The sequence below is a fragment of the Cinclus cinclus genome, chromosome 8 (assembly GCF_963662255.1).
Source record: "Cinclus cinclus chromosome 8, bCinCin1.1, whole genome shotgun sequence".
Taxonomy (NCBI): Eukaryota; Metazoa; Chordata; class Aves; order Passeriformes; family Cinclidae; genus Cinclus; species Cinclus cinclus.
Window position 1 is genome coordinate 30,362,962 of NC_085053.1, and position 16,734 is coordinate 30,379,695.

General features: G+C 51.3%; 1 protein-coding gene across 1 annotated transcript in view; it reads right to left on the reverse strand.

Moving 5' to 3' along the window:
• NEGR1 (neuronal growth regulator 1) overlaps positions 1 to 16,734 on the reverse strand; it is a 167,813-nt gene that overhangs the window by 40,128 nt on the left and 110,951 nt on the right. Inside the window, exons 5-6 of the mRNA XM_062497957.1 lie at positions 7,031 to 7,151; positions 2,306 to 2,457 (exon numbers count right to left, since the gene is read on the reverse strand). Coding sequence (XP_062353941.1) covers positions 2,306 to 2,457; positions 7,031 to 7,151 — 273 coding nt within the window. The remainder of the gene's footprint in view (positions 1 to 2,305; positions 2,458 to 7,030; positions 7,152 to 16,734) is intronic.

Consider the following 16,734-nt stretch of genomic DNA (forward strand, 5'->3'; position numbering starts at 1 on the left):
CCCAGGGATGCTGGCCAAGGAGCTGGCAGTGGCCATGCAGGGGGGTCCTGTGCTCAGGGGTCACACTGGGGGCTGAGCTGCTCCTGCTGGGGGGTTTGGGATCCCCCTCCCATGTCCCTGCACACCCGAGGGGTTTCCCATGGAACGGGGGAGATCTCACAGCCCCCCCCCGGTCACATTACAGGGTCACACTGGGGGCTTGGGATCCCTCTCCCATGTCCCTGCACACCCGAGGGGTTTCCCCCCGAATGTTGCTCCCAAATCACCACCATCACGAGGCCACTGCACTCCTCAGGCTGTCACACCAGGGCAGCTCCAGACTGCAGCCCGCCCTGCAATAAGGCAGCAATTCTATTTTAACACTGCTCAAGTAGCAAATGGAACTTGAGTTTACCCCACATTTGGTTCTTGAGCGCTGCAGCTGGGCAGAGCTGGCAGCTCCCTTGCGCATACCTGAACCAGCACATATGGTCCCCCCTCGGTGCCAACAAAATGAAATGCAAGAGTTTCACAGGAGAAAATTCTCGCTGGAGGATTAAGGAGACCGCACTTAACGAGTTGCTACCCTGAGAACTGTTGTTGCTTTTTTTGTGTGTGTGTCTTTTTTTTTTTAAAGGGATAATGCTACTAGATAATATTAATGTCAATTATAGGCAAAGGGAAATCTTCACCAAATGATCCTCATTCCCAACCGAAATCCAGATCACCACCTTTAGGACAGCTCTCCTTGTTTTGACTGCATTAAAACAATCACAGTATAAAATAAGATATTTCAGCTTGGTCTTTGAGTCAAACCTCTGAGCCAACATCCCCCATTTCCCTCCCGAGGTCAGGAGCAGACCCAGATTTCCATATTTTCTCCCAGACCATCCTGCTTCCCACATCCCCTCTCTTTCATGATGGAGAACATCTATTTTTATGATTTGTACCAATGCACTTGGTACTTCTATGACATTTTCAACCTCTGCCTCTCAAAGTGCTTTTCAAGGGTGGCTGCAAGGCACCTCATGATTTAAGATGGAAAAAATCCTGGCAGCAGCTCAGAGACAGATTCAGCTCTTCTCTGCTCAAATGAAGCCAGACCTTCCTTTTACCTGCTCTGAATTGCAAATACACCAAGTTCCAGCTCCTTCTGGCTTAATATTCCTTTGTTTTCACTTGCATTTCCCATTTAAAGTAAGTGTAACATCATTCCCACTTTGGTAATGATCCCTCAAATATTAAATAAATGGCAGCAAAGGCTCCCTGTTATTTTCTGCCTGTTCTCTCCTGCAGGAATTTAGAACCTCTTGACAACACTCATCATTATGGGGAGTACGTTCAGGAGGAGATTTCATGGCTGGAAGGCAATAATTGTGGGATTTAAGCAACACTGCATTTCCACTCAGTGAGGAATTCCTTTATGTGTAGGGTGCACAAGGAGTTTTGTCTCTTTAATCACCATCAGAACAGAGCAGCGCCAGTAATCCACCACGAGCACCTTTGGATCCACCAGCAGAAGGGTGAATATCCAACAGCAGTGAAACTACCAAGGCACAGCTAAAAATCCCTCCCAAATCATCTGGGAGACCCACCCTGGGCACCCTCCTGGGGTCTCCAGGGAGAACCATCCTGGGCACCCTCCTGGGGTCTCCAGGGACATCCATCCTGGGCACCCTCCTGGGGTCTCCAGGGACATCCATCCTGGGCACCCTCCTGGGGTCTCCAGGGAGATCCATCCTGGGAAACCTCCTGGGGTCTCCAGGGAGATCCATCCTGGGAAACCTCCTGGGGTCTCTAGGGAGATCCATCCTGGGCACCCTCCCCACTGAGCACCCAACACTTCACCTCTGATGTTTTTTGATGCTCATTGTCTTTTCCAAGAGGTTTCACTTCCCTGCACCAAGGACTGATAGACTGGGCTGGGACAGAGCTCTGGCATATCCCAGGTCTCCAGCTCAGGGTATTCCTGGGAATGTGCTGGAGAATCTCTGGCCCTTGTTGGCGGTGGCCCCTCAGGGCCCTGTGGTTGCCACTCTGAGCAGGAAGCCGTGTTTTTGCACATTATGCCACTCCAGGGTGGGCTCAGCTGGCATTTCTGGCAGAGCCACAACTCCCTGAGCCCCCCAGAACGTGCCACAGCTCTCAGAACCCAAATCCTGCCCCAGCACGGGACAGCCACCACCAGTGCAGCCCCTCCGAGTGAACGCCACGGCATTTCCAGGGTGTGTGCAGGGAACCAGCACACTGCTCCTCTTGGGCTGTGGAGCCCACGGGCGTGGGAAGAACTGACCCTGAACATGTGCCACACGTCCCCGTTACTTACGGTTGAGAGGCAGGCTGGCATTGGTCGTCCCTAGCTTGTTGGCAGCGACACAAGTATAGTTGCCAAAGTGCTCTTCTGTCACATTGGTAACAGTAAGAAGGGATCTTGTACTATAATTTTTAATAGTGATTCCTTGTTGACCATTGATCAGTCTAGAAAGCAAAAAGAAAATGTCTATAACTCATATACCACAACCAAGGTTTATTTATTTATTTTTTTCATAGCTCTCTTTCCTTCCCTGGTTCAACAGCCAGCCCTGGGAGCGCCGTGAGCTCTTTACAAGCTGTCAGTGCCTGTGGCCAGCACAATTCCAGGCACTTTGGAGAGGATGTGGAGCTCCCCTGGGGCTGGGGGTGCTGAGGGGGACTTGTCCTGCAGCTGAGAGAAAAGAAACACCCCCAGCCCCCCTGCCCAGAGGAGCAGGGACAGAAACTCCTGGATGCAGAACTCAGACTCTGAACTCAGCAAAGCCAACTGGGAATTGAAATTCCCTCCCTGGGGCAGATAGGGGTGGTGAGTCTTTCCCAGAGGGTTTTTTCAGCTTGTCATGTGCTTTCACAGCTCTGGCTGGTGGCAGGGGAGGATTAGGAGCCAGCATTGTGACCATGGTTTCGTTTGCGGGGCTCTACAGCTGCAAATGAGCCTTGCAATTAGGGACAAAATGCTCCAGCAGCGCTGCTGAGGAAGCAGCCTGGGCAGATGCAGGTAATGAAGCACAGGAAAAAGCCAAATCAGGACTCTCTTCATCCAGCTCTGAGCTTCCCACCCCAAATTCAAAGGAAAAATGCAGGTGTTTGGATACTGCTCCCAGAGCCATGCCAGGAGCATTGCTGGGCACCAGGACAGAGCAGAAGCAGCTTTAATGATGTTGTCGTAGGCAAACCACGTCTGATCAAACAAGGAGACGAGAAGGGGAAGTGTGTTATTAAAAACTCGCTCCAGTTATTACTCAGAATTCCTTCTATTTCCCATAAGGAGCAGAGTTTTGGATTAAGGATACAATTTTTGTCTGCAATATTGAAGGATATAATCATATATCCTGGGAATTAATGCCATCTTCTACAGTTCTGTCTGAAAGCCTTGGCAAATCTGTCATTAATTGCACTTGTGCAGGTTGTGGACTGAACACTGCTCATTGTTATGTGAGGGCCTCTTTTCCCAGCAGGTCCCTGCAGGTGCTGCTCACACAGGGATTTCTCCTCCCTGGGCAGTTTGTGTTTCTGTAAAGGACCCTGCTCCCCCAGCCCGGAGCTGGGGAGAGGACATTCCACATCCCATGGGCATGAAAAGAGAAAAATGGGATCAAAGTGCCTGGTTTGGGGTGAACGCTGCTCTGGAAGATTCATCTTTTGTCTAGAAAGAGAAAACTTCCATGCCAGGCAGAGATTTGTCCCTTCAGCCTTTGCACATGGATGTTCCCCTCTAAACCCACCAATGGCTGCCCCTCTGTTTCCTGCCTCTCCTGCAGAAAATCCAGAAGAATTCTGCACTCTTCACTGTGCTGCTGCCATGCACAGGGTGCCCAGAGCAGCTGTGGCTGCCCCTGGATCCCTGGAATGTCCCAGGCCAGGTTGGACATTGGGATTGAAGCACTGGGACAGTGGGAGGTGTCCCTGCCATGGCTGGGGTGGCACCGGGTGGGATTTGAGGTCCAACCCAACCCGAGCCAGTCTGGGATCCTGGAGCTGTTTCCAAGCCAGCTCCACACTTTTGGCCCAAACCAGAGTTTGAGCTGCACCATCTCTATTTCAGCTCTAAGGTTCGCTTCCTTTTCTCCTCTAAGAAAAAACAGAATGTTGGGATTCTCACTGTCACCGTGCTCTGTCACAGGTGACATCTGCCTCAAAACAGCTGAGAGGGTCTCCCTGCTGTGAGCTGCTGCCTTCCTTCCCCAGGGCTGCCAGCTCAGCTGCCACCCTCCACTGTCCCACCTCCCCTTCCCTCGTGTCCCTGCTGGGAAGGGGCTGGCACGCAGGGCTCAGGACTGAAGTTCTGCAGCAAACGGGGCTGGGCAGAGATGCAAATCAACAAACACCCAATTCCCAGAGCAGGAGCTGCCCAGAGGGAGCAGATGCTTTTCCTCGGGAACTCATCGCTCCGTGCGCTGCTGGGCGAGCTCAGGGCTGAGCACAGAATTATCATTGATCAATTACCATTGATCATTGATCATTTATCACTCACCCAGGGACCCCCAGGCTGCAGCAGCATTCTGGGGGGTGTGCAGCTGCCCTGCCCGTTCCTTCCCCCCTGTTTTGTGCCACCTACAAAGGGGACAGCGAGCTCCTCATGGCAGGGCTGGCTCCCACACATCCCCCTGCAGTGCCAGCCCCAAACCCTGCCCCTGCTCCCATCCCATAATACCTGCACACTGTTACAACTGATGGAGCCGTGATAATGAGCTTTGTTATTTCAAATGTAAGTCTTGTTTGCTTTGGGAAGGAAAAGGGAATTAATATTTCAATGTTTGATTTGGGTGGCTTTTGGGCTTCTTGCCTGTGGCTGTTGAATGTCTGGGTTGTAGTTGCTGTAAGCCCAGAACACAGAGAGCAGACGTGGGCTCCGAGCTGGCACAGTGAAGGCACTCTGCTCTCCACAGGGAACCCTCAGCAATCCTCGAAGCCACTCACATCTCTAACACACCATCCCTGGAAGTGCCCCTGGATCCCTGGCAGTGCCCCAGGCCAGGCTGGACAGGGCTCGGAGCACCCTGGGGGAGTGGAAGGTGTCCCTGCCCATGGCAGGGCCTTGGAATGGGATAAACTTTAGGATCCCTTCCAACCCAACCCAATGTGATGTTTCTATGACAATTCTAAGATGCTTTTATTAACTTCTCCCCCAAATTTCCTCCAGCTCTCCCCATCCTGTGCACCAGCACCTGTGGGAAGTTATTGAACAGAACTCCTGGGAAGGCAGTGATTAGGCAGAATTAGCTCTCTCTGCCTCAAAGAGCAATAACTTTAACTCAGAGCAGTCTGGTACTGCCTCTGTGTTTAGCTTTAATGGTTATTTTATGATGAGGTGATCCCTGGAGTCTGGGAATGGTGGGTTTAGATTTTCATTAATCTCAGTAACAACAATGCAGTTTCCACCCCCAAAAGCCTTGTTTCAGACACTGCACGCACAGTTAGGATTTCAGGGCTAACTCCCACTGCTAATTTATTGAACAATCCATCCAGATCTCTAAACAAGAGGAGTCCCAGTCCAAGAGTATCTGGAAAAAATGAGCTCCCCTCTACTGTGTTAGCAGAGAAGGCAGCTGGGTGTGCACTCCCAGGGTGGAAATTCAGCCCTGAACACGGCTGCAAATTATCTGCAGGGTAATGGAGGTGCTCCTGTGAGCTCCCTCTGAGAGCTGAACCTTCCCAGCAAAGCAGTGCCTGAGCTGGCCAAGGCTCCCCCTGAGCTGCCTGTCCATCATCCAGAGGCAGAGGGATGACACTGGATCAAAAATCAGCCAAAAAACCCCAACCTGTGGGTATTTTCCTCTTCACTCAGCACCCCAGCACCTTTGTAGCCAACAAGAGCTCCCAGGATCCCCTGAGCTGGAAGGGACCCCCAAGGATCATCAGAGCCCAACTCCTGAAAGGGTGGAGCATTCAATTTAACCTGATATGTGAGCAGCAGGACCCAACAGGACACAGCTTTCCCTGCTGAGGTGGAGCTCCCACCAGAGCAGGAGCAGCAGCACAGCTGGGGTGTCCTGGAATGCTCTGCTTGGCTTTCCTGCTGCTGCCATGGCACTGAGTGTGCTCAGCACAGAGGGGTTTGGTCAGAGTTATAAACAGAAAGGTGATCAGCACGCTGGGAGCTGCTAATTGAACCCAGAGTGCCAAAACCTGCTCTGAAATATTCCCACAGAAAGGGTGCTGGTGTCTGTGCTGCAGCTGCCCCCGGGATGGGCACAGCACCACCTGAGCAGCCATGGGAATGGCATGCAGGTGGATTTCACCAGCAGAGCAGAAATATTCCTGGCCCATACGGGGAAAGATCAACTTAAGAGAAGCTTCAGGGTACGGAGGGATGCAATGGCTCAGCAGACAGAGGAGAGGACAGCAGCTCGTGCTGCAGGGGGGAGCAGCTGAGAACGGAGCTGACAGATGGCTTTCTCTGAAAAAGGGTCATTAATATTCTCCTGCCAGCTCCCAGGTTTAATGGGATGTTGGAGCTGCAAAACCCAGCACTTGGAAGCTGGGAAATTCCCGAAGCTTCCCAGCTACAGGGGACAACATCCACCTGCTTCTGCAGCAGCGTGTGAACCCAAGAGAAACGAGCTCCTGCACGAGCCAAGAGCTGCAAACCCAAATGCTCCAAAGCAAGACACCTCCCTGTTGAATGAGCTGCCTTTGGGATAAAGGTGACCCTGCAGAGCTGCTGCTGCTGCTGTCCCACAGCCCCCATGGCCCACACGGGCTGCACACAAACCCAGAACACGGGGGCAGGATTTAGGGCTCGGGGCTGCCCTGACCTGCAGAGCTGTGCCGACCCAGGGACCACAGAGCATCACCAGGGCACCACTCACACAAAGCCTCGCTTCCAAAGGTGAGGAGGACAAATTAAACAAAAATCCTTTCTGTAGATTCCCCCAGTGCTTTTCTGGCTGCCATCCTTCAAAGGCTGCTGCAATTTCCACTCTGTCAGAGCAGGAGCCACGGGGCGGCTCCCGGGGCAGCCCCAGCCTGGCAGCAGCCCTGGCACACGAGGGGTGGGCGAGCAGTGGCTACTTACTTCCTCTCTCCTCTGTACCACTCAAAGCCCGGGGCAGGCACTCCTGCACCTTCACACCGGATCAGGCCGTTCCCTCCAAGCATCACACCGCTGGATTTAAGTTCCTGAATTGTGGGGGCAACTGAAAAATAAGAATTGTGAGATGGACATTGGCATCTGGACAGGCAGGTCACCCAACGCTGCTGCTGCTCTCCGTGCCTGGCAAGGGGAGTGGAGATGATCCCACACTGCAGGTCCTGCTCCGTGTGTCCGCTGGGAAAACACGGCTGCGACGCCAAGAGAGAGAAATCCAGCCCTGGGACAGGCTGCCTTTCTGACAGTTACCCAGCACGGCCCACAGCTATCAGCATGATTTAATATCCATCAGGATTCAATCCCTGAGCACTGGAAAGGCACAGGAGCCCCCAGCACTGGGGGGCTCTGAGGACCCCCTGTCAGTGACCCCAGGGCCAGCACCTCTTGTCTGCTGCACCCCCAAACCCAGAGCTCAGGTGGCCTTTGAGATCTCAAACTAAAGGAATAAACCTCCAAAATGACGAGCCAGCCACAGGCACCAGAGAAGAGCGACTTTCCCCTCACCCCCTGCACATGGAGTTGTTTCAGGAAGCGCATTTTGTCTTTTTAAACAGTGAACATTGTAAATAGTAATAAACTTTTTTGAGCTTAGAACTACAGGCGCAAATAAAGATGAAAAGCAATTGTCAGCATTTCTGGTTGCCAGCAAAAGGAACCTCCAGCTGAAAACAAAACACAGCAAATTCCTCAGGAAAGAGATTATCAAAGGCAACAACTGCCTCCTCCTGGAACTTTTTGTGTTCTCTGGTTTAAAACAATAATTTATGTGCATCATCAAAACGCCGTAAAAACCAAACCACACAACTTATAAATAAAAATCTGTTTATTTTTCCCGAGCAGCTCTCCAGATGTTGCTTTAAGGTGTCTGTGGACACGTGGAGCTCTGCCTGCCTCGCTCTGCTCCCCTCACCTCATGGTGCTGCTCCCCCACCCCACCCTGGATCCAGGAGCTCCCCATGAGCCCACCTGAGAGCTGAGGGGTCCCTGGGCCACCCCAGTACAGCCTGACCCTGCCAGGAGTGCTCAGAAAAGCTGGGAACAGAGCCCAGGGGTTGTTGGCTTGGGTCGTGGCCAGTTTGGGAACTTGGTGGTGGCCACAGGAGGCATCTGCTAGCCCAGCCCCACCCAGCCCCACACTGCTGGGGAGGGCAGAGGGGTTGGATGGGAATGTCTCCCTGAGCCACAGAGAATTTTGGGTAGGTCCCGTTCCACACCTGGTTTTACCTGGGTGTGAATCCATGACAGGACGGGTGCAGCTGTCTCAGGTCTGGACTTTGCATTGCTCTAATTACAGCAAACCAAATCAAATCACTTTGGAAATGTTAATTACTCAACGACTGAGTGCTGCTAAACCCCCGTGCAGCCTCATCCCTGCATCCCTGCCCTTTGAGTGCCTCTGGCATTCCCTGAGGATCCTCCCACTGATCCCATCCCAAACCCTTCCGTGGGATCTTCCTTGGCGTGCTCTCCCCTGGGCAGTGCCCGAGCAGCCCTTGGCACCCAGCTCTGCAAAGCCTCCTTTCCACAGGGTCAAACTCTTCTTTTGCCAGTCCTTGTAATGCCTTGGGGTTTGGCTTTTATATTTTTATTTTTATATTTCTATTTTTCAGACTCTCTGCTGCTTGGTGGGTAACTCTGAAACTCCGTGTTGGGTGTTGGTGAGTTCTCTTCACAGGGCAGTGACAGAACAATTCCTGCCCAGCTGGAGAATCAGGGACACCTGGTACCCAAAAATCATAAACAACAGCAAAGGGAAAGGGAATGAGACTTCACAGCCTGGGGCTGTGGTTGGATAATTGACCCCGAGATGGAGATGAACCAAAACTTATAAAAATATAAAAACTCCTGACCAGGATCCATCTTGGATTTGATTTGGGTGCAGCCCCAGCCGGGCTCCGGCACTGCCCAAGGTGTTTCCTTTCAATAAATTCCTTTCAGTAAATTCCTGTTTTATCCCGTTTGCTCTGTCTGGTCTCTGCTCCAGCTCAGCCTTTCCAGACAACACTGTGAGGTGTTGAAGTGGCCGAACCCCGCTGTGTGCCACGGGTGAGATGCTTTCGGTGGGACAGCCACGCGCCCCGCTCACAGCACGGCTGCTGTCCCTCAGTGCAGGCAGGGAATGTCCTGGGAATGCAGGAGCCATGGCCAGGGACAGCACACCCAGCACCCAAACTCCTGAGTGCAACAGGACAGCCTCGGGGAGTTTCACCCGGGCTTAAACCAGAGCCCTTCTCCCTCTTCCATCGCTCCCCCTCAAATCCCACTCCCAGACTGCCAAACTCACCCTTTGTTCAGCTTCCCCACCCAGTGATTACAACAAAGCAACCCATAAATTCATTAGCTTTCACGAAAGGGATAATAAATGTACAAGCAATTTGCATGACTACTTCTCCATAATCTGCATGAGAAAAAATACAGATTGTTTTTTTTACTCCATAACATCAGGGACCGTGAAACATTCCCACTCCTTCCCTCGGGCTGTGTGGAAGATGTGACCGCTGGAAGAGCAAACGAGACATGAGCCAAGGCCTGAGTCACGTCCTAAGTTGTTTTTTCCAAAAAGCATCACCTTGCCTCTTCCCCCGAGCCTGCTCCCCTTTTCCTGCAGGCTTTGGGATGGTTCTGCTCCCCTTTTCCTCTGTGTTTTTTTTGATTTTTGGGATGTTTCTGTTCCCCTTCTCCTGGGTGTTTTGGGGTCTTGGGGATGGTTCTGTTTTGGTTGGCTGGCTGTTTTTTACACAAAAGCAGAACACCCCTGACAACGTGTTCCAGGATGAACTGATGCATTAAAACCTGCAGCTTGCAGCTGCTTCTCAGGCAGCTGGGATGGGAATGCCAGCTGCATCCCAGCTCCAAATAACAATTCCAGGCTCTGCTGCTGCTCTGGAAACTACAGGAAAACTTCTGAGGAAGAAATTTCCTCAGATCTCCCTTTGAGGAGGAATTTCAGCTTCTGTTTGTTCGGAAAAAGAATTGAAATCAATGTTCCCTGCCCCAGGAAATCCCTGGTTAATGCAGGCATGGAAACACAAAGAGGAGATTGTTGGAGCCACCATCTCTTGGATTTATCACTGTCAGGTTGTTTTGTGGTTTTTAGTCTGAAGACAAACTGTGGGGTGCAGTTGTGTTCCTGGAGCACTGCTCAGGGAGCCAAAAATCCATCGGACCTGGAAGAGTGAGCAGCCCCAGGTGAAATCCCACACCCCAAACTGATGCTGTGGAGCAGGAAGAGACAACTGGGAGCAGAAATTTGGTTTAAAAAGAAGCTGAGGCTGAAGGGAGGTGTGGGATTCCAGCTCCAGCCCTCCTTCAAAGTCCCACAGCTGAAGCTTCCCCTCAAGCAATTATAATAAATATGTATATAAAAAACATATATATATATTATAAATAAATATATAATAAATATATAATATATATAAAATACACATATATCTGTTATAAATTACATATATATAAACACAAACATAAATATATCATATATATAAATATAAACATATATATTATAGATATATTTTTTAATATATATATAAAATAAAAATATATATATATTAAAAATAAGCAGCCAGCAAGGAAAGAACGCCTTGGCTCAAAGATGTGGAGCAGCAGGAGGGAGGTAAGGCTGGGAGAGGAAAGCTGGGAGAGGCTGCAGGAGGAGGGAACGGGGGACAGCCCCCCACAGCTCCCAGGGCAGGACTACCCAGATAAATCAACAGCTGAATGAGACACTGCGATAAAACCTAACGGGGATGTTAACAGGAAAACCTGGTGTAAAAGTAATCATTTAAAATGCATTTGTCATTTTTAGGTCTCCTAAATCTTGGTTCAATGAAGTGATAGAGAGGAAGATGTGATTCTGTGTGTCTGGCAGCAGCACTGGCTCCTGTGACTCACACCCACAGGTTTTGTCCCCACGGGGGCTCCTCGTTCAATCCCCTCCCAGGTTCATCCCTGCAGAGCAGGGCACTTCAAAAAAATGCCTCATCTCTGCCTTGGAAACGAGTTCCAGGAACTGACTTAGCAGCAATTTCCCCAGTGCCTGGGAGAGCTTTGCTGGGAAAGGTGTTCTGGGGGGGCTGCTCTGAGGTGCAGCTCCCCGGGAGCGTTCCCCAAGTCCTGCACGTCTGTCCCGTGGGAGGTGGCTCGGGAGGGACAGCTGAGCCAAACACGCTTTATTGTCTCCAAAAATCCAGATTTCTGGGTGCCACGGGAGGGGTCTGGGCAGAAGGGTGGGAGGGAGGGAGGAGAACTGTGCCCAGAACATCCCGCAGCTGGGGCCAGGTGTCATCAAGGGCTCAGTGTCACCAAGGGCTCAGTGTCACCAAGGGCTCGGTGTCACCATGCAGGTGTCACCAAGGTCTCAGTGTCACCAAGGGCTCGGTGTCACCATGCAGGTGTCACCCCAAAGCAGTGTCCAAGGCCAGGCTGGACCTATGCCTTGGGGTTTGGCTTTTATATTTTTATTTTTATATTTCTATTTTTCAGACTCTCTGCTGCTTGGTGGGTAACTCTGAAACTCCGTGTTGGGTGTTGGTGAGTTCTCTTCACAGGGCAGTGACAGAACAATTCCTGCCCAGCTGGAGAATCAGGGACACCTGGTACCCAAAAATCATAAACAACAGCAAAGGGAAAGGGAATGAGACTTCACAGCCTGGGGCTGTGGTTGGATAATTGACCCCGAGATGGAGATGAACCAAAACTTATAAAAATATAAAAACTCCTGACCAGGATCCATCTTGGATTTGATTTGGGTGCAGCCCCAGCCGGGCTCTGGCACTGCCCAAGGTGTTTCTTTTCAGTAAATTCCTGTTTTATCCCGTTTGCTCTGTCTGGTCTCTGCTCCAGCTCAGCCTTTCCAGACAAAGGACGCTGGGGCTTGGGGCACCCCGGGCTGTGGATGGGATCCCTCCCACGGCAGGGGTGGGGTGAGATGGGATTTAGGATGAGATGGGATTTAGGATGAGATGGGATTTAGGATGAGATGGGATTTAGGGTCTCTTCCAACCCAAACCAGTCCCTGGTTCTGACTCACCTGAGCTCCCCAACACCTTGACATGGAAACCCAAACTTGACCCCTGAAGTTCTGGTCCAAACCAGCCCAAAGTCCTGCTGAGCCCCATCCCCACCCCACACATTCCCATTTGGCTTCCCAGGGTCTGAAGGAAGAGTGAGACCTACGGCATTCCCAGGCACAGGAATGCACCAACTCCAGCTCCAGCAGGTTTCCCCTTCTCACATTTTAATGAGCTTCGGGACTTTTATGCACATTAGTTATGTTGCCCTAATTACTCATTATAATTCTAATGTGCATTTTATATTTAATTACAATGCTTATAAAGATTTGGTATGGACAGTAAATTATTATAACTAGCATGTGCATAATGATTACGAGCTGAATTTATTAACTTTTACACGAGCATTCAGGGCTGGAAACTTTCAATTTCACCTTTGTGAGCCCCCATATTGTCTGATTAAACCAACATTTCTGTGGCATTAATTGTAAATGTCAAGGGAAAAAAAAACCTTTTATTTTCCCTGTTTTCATCAGCTTTTAATGTGGCATCCTAATGTCATCTTTTGTTAGTGAAATTGCTTTCCAGGGTGTTAAGATAAAAAAGTTCCAGGTAAGAGAACAGTTTTCCTGAGATGTGTTTTGTGCTCAGAAAAACAGATATCAGCAATATTCAAATATATTCTTTTCTCTATACGCCCCCTCCGAGTGTTTTACCAACACAGTAACAAGTCAGACAGTGTTACTTGTACTTTATATAATTAAGATGGGTTTTCGATACTCCGGATTATTTAAATTTTCTAATTTATTCAGAGCAGCCACCCTACCTCTCCCCGGATTAATGGAGTGGTTTAATAATGGCTCCTCGTGTCAGAACCTTCTCTGCTCTTCAGAACATTTGAGAGACACGGCTGGAACAACCACTGGGCTCAGCAAGTCAGAGGCTGATTTATTCCAGCTCTTCTTGATGACTTTTCAGAATCGTGGTTTCACTGCGATGCTGACATCACATTTCCATACATTTTATATGCAAACACAGGAAACGTCGGCGAGAATTCGGTTCTAGGTGGAACACAGCGTCTCTTTTGAGCTTTTCACAGAATCCCAAGCGGTTTGGGTTGGATTGATCTCAAGTCCCACCCGGTGGCACCCCTGCCATGGCAGGGACACCTCGCCCTGTCCCAGTGCTCCAGCCTGGCCTTGGGCACTGCCAGGGATCCAGGGGCAGCCACAGCTGTGCCAGGGGTCCCTTCCCAACATCCCATCTAAACGTTCCTCCCTCCAGCTTTCCCTTTCCCAGCCCCGTGCTCTCCGTGCGGATTAATGGAACAATTGTGCGATCCCCTCGGGAGAGAGGAGCCTCAGGCACTCAGTCCCTGTGTGGGATCTGGGATGTCACAGGGCGCATCCTCCCCAAAACGCGCTCCTCCCTCATCTCCAGCCCACGGATTGCGATGCATCCCCCAAATCCCTGCCTGCTGTGCCATTTCTGGGTTTGGGCACAAAACCTCCCAGTGCTGAGAGCAAAGCTGAAAACCCTCAGGTAATTGTCATGTGGGTGGAAAACATAAAAACCAGCAGCACAAAATAATACTTAATAAATAATAGGCCACCAGACAGGAAATCTGGACAATCAGTTTCACAGGCATTTCAGGGATTTAAGAAAAAAAAAAAAAAAAAAAAAAAGGGAAAGAACTTAATGAAGCCTCCCAAAAAGCAGCAAAGCAAACAAAGACCTAGAGGGAGCTGCAGAAGAAAAGGCAAATTGGAGGAATTGCTTTGTTTCTCTGTCCATTGGGGTTTATCTCACTGCTGCATCTCTTTAATCCTTTTCTTTCCCAGCTTTTCTCCCCACATCCCCTTCAAGGCAGCTCAGTAAATGCAGTTTGATCCCCCATTAAAGGAGCTGCTCTGGTGAACACAAACCCCTTCCTTGAGCACATTCCAAGGAATGCAGCAGCTCCAGCCATGCTCCGTGTCCCTGCAGCAGGACCAGGGGCAGGTATCGACTGTGGGCACGGCTGGAACTGCCCCTGGCCCAGGGGAGGAGCTGATCCCCACTCTCACCTGTGCAGGGGAGACTCAGGTTGGATTTTGGGAAAGTTTTTACCCCAGAGGGTGCTGGGCACTGCCCAGATCCCCAGGGAATGGTCCCGGCCCCGAGGCTGCCAGAGCAGCTCCAGGAGAGTTTGGACAGCGCTGCCAGGGATGCACAGGGTGGGAATGTTGGGGGTCCGTGCAGGGACGGGAGCTGGATCCATGATCCTGGAAGTGCTTTCAACTCAGGATATTCCATGGTTCTGAGTCCCTCCCAGCTCAGGATATTCCATGGTTCTGAGTCCCTCCCAGCTGAGGATATTCCGTGGTTCTGAGTCCCTCCCAGCTCAGGATATTCCGTGGTTCTGTGATTCAGCTGCCCGGACTCTCCTCCCTTTGCCCGTTTGACAGAGCAATCCCTGGCACCACTGGGGATGTTCCAGTGACCAAATCCCTCTGCTCCAGGAGATTTGGAACGAGAGGAACCCGAGGAGGACAGGAGGGACAGGAGCTGCTCACACCCACGAGATCCTTGGCCAGTGTCACCACCCTGACCACAAAGTGACCAGAGCCACGCCGGACAAACAGAACTGAACTGGGAGTTCCAGCGTGCCCCTGGGTCCAGCTGGGATAAACCAGTCCCAGCATCCCCCTGAGGAGGGCGGAGGAGGGACAGGGATGCTGGCACACATCTGTGCCAGTGCAGAAGGGAGAGCTGGCCCGGAGCCGGGCTGGGAACAGACACAGCTTTGCCTTTGCTGCTTCCCTCCCTCCAAGGGAGATAAAAGCAATGGACTTCAACGAATTCCAGGAATTACTAAGTAGATCTTTTGGCAGTAAAGCTGAGAAGAAAATGAATTAAGGCAAGCTGGTGGTTTTCCAAGGAAAGAAAGTTTGGAAATAAGAAGCCAAGTCCCTCAGGGTGGGTTGGGAATGCAGGCAGAGCATGGCTGCGGTCCCACAGGAGCAGGGAAGGCAGGCAGGGCACACTGAGGGCAGGGACAAACCACAGCAGGGGACAGCAGGGTCACCCTGTGCAGTGCCCAGGTGTCTGTGACCCCCAAACCCAGCACAGCCACACCCAACACCCGAGCCCAGCTCCATCCTGCGGCTCCCTGGTGAATTCATTGCCCTCTCCTGAGCACAACCAGCCAGGAGCCCCAGAGGTGCCCCCCAGCCTGGTGACCCACACCACCCCCGACACAGAGCCGGGCACCCCTGGGCTCAGCTGGAGTGCCCAGAGTTGGGGAGACAGAGGGACTTTGGCTCAGCAGAGCTGCAGAATTTACTGCAGTGATTTACTGGGGTACACTGCACGACAGCAGGGAGGAGGAATCAGCTCCAGCCCAGCTCTGGCACGGGCCAGGCTCACAATAACCAGCCAGAACTGCAGCAGAGCAGGTTTAGGGATGGTGAGATAGAGCTGGAAGACATTGCTTGAGGGAGATGTCAGGGTGCTCTTCCTCGTTTTTCATTTTAAAGGTTGGCAATGTGAATTCTGACACCTGGACAGCAGCACCTGCCTGAGCCCCCAGCTCCTTCCCTTGCCACGGTGGGATTTCTGTGGTCTCTGAGGCGCTGGGATAATTAAGCTCCAGAACCAATTCCTTCACTCATTTCTGTGGGTAAACACGTTTTGTTTAAACTGAAATCCATTATTCAGCACAATGGGGAAGAATCAGAAATCATGCTCCCATTAGCTCCCAACAGCAATGCACCCCCCAGATCCACACTTGGCTACAAAGATGAGGTAAGGACTGACATTGGAATTTAGGAGAAGAGCTCAAAGCAGAGCTGTTCTGCAGCGAAGTGATCCCATCCAGCTCAGGTGTGACTGGATCCCACCACGGCAGCCAGGTGAGCCCCAAACGCTTCTGCTGAGGCCAGCACTCATTACTGCTCCATAATAAATGGAAGCATAAGTCAGAGCTAGCACTGAACAGATTGTTTGGGGTTGCAAAGACAGCAGCTGTCACAGCTTGACAGCTTTCTTGTTAGTGAATCAGCTTTCCTGACAGTCTTTTTGATTGAAAACCCCTGTTCCCTGACAGAGTGTTGGAGCTGATGTACATATGTAGCTCATGAAGAATGAGAGGCAGCCATGAAAGGTCTCGAAGCTCTTGCTCTGTATTAAAAAGAAGTGAAGTTTACACAAAGGGGGGGTTTGGCTGCCAGCTGTGAGCTGATGGGAAGGGCTCAGCTCTGCTGGGACTTGGCAATGGCACCCCCAGAGCCACGGCCTCAGGGGGCTCTGCCAAAAGCAGGAAGGCCACAGAAATCCCAAATCCCAACTGCTTTCACCCCCAGGGAGAGTATGTGTAATAAAAAGATAAAGCTGTAATTTAAAAATGAACCTGAAAATGTCCACCTTGGTGTGACTCTGACAGGGTTTGCCCAAGTGGCAGAGGCACTGATGGGCACCAGGAGCATGCCAGGCTCCCAGTTTGTCCCAGGGGATGGGTTTGTGTTCCTGTGACAGCCCCTTGCTTCCCAGGGGTGCCACACATCCCTCAGGGAGGGACCAGAGACCCTGAGCCAGTGCCTAGACCTGGCTTTACCTGGCACACCTGGAATAGTGGGAGCT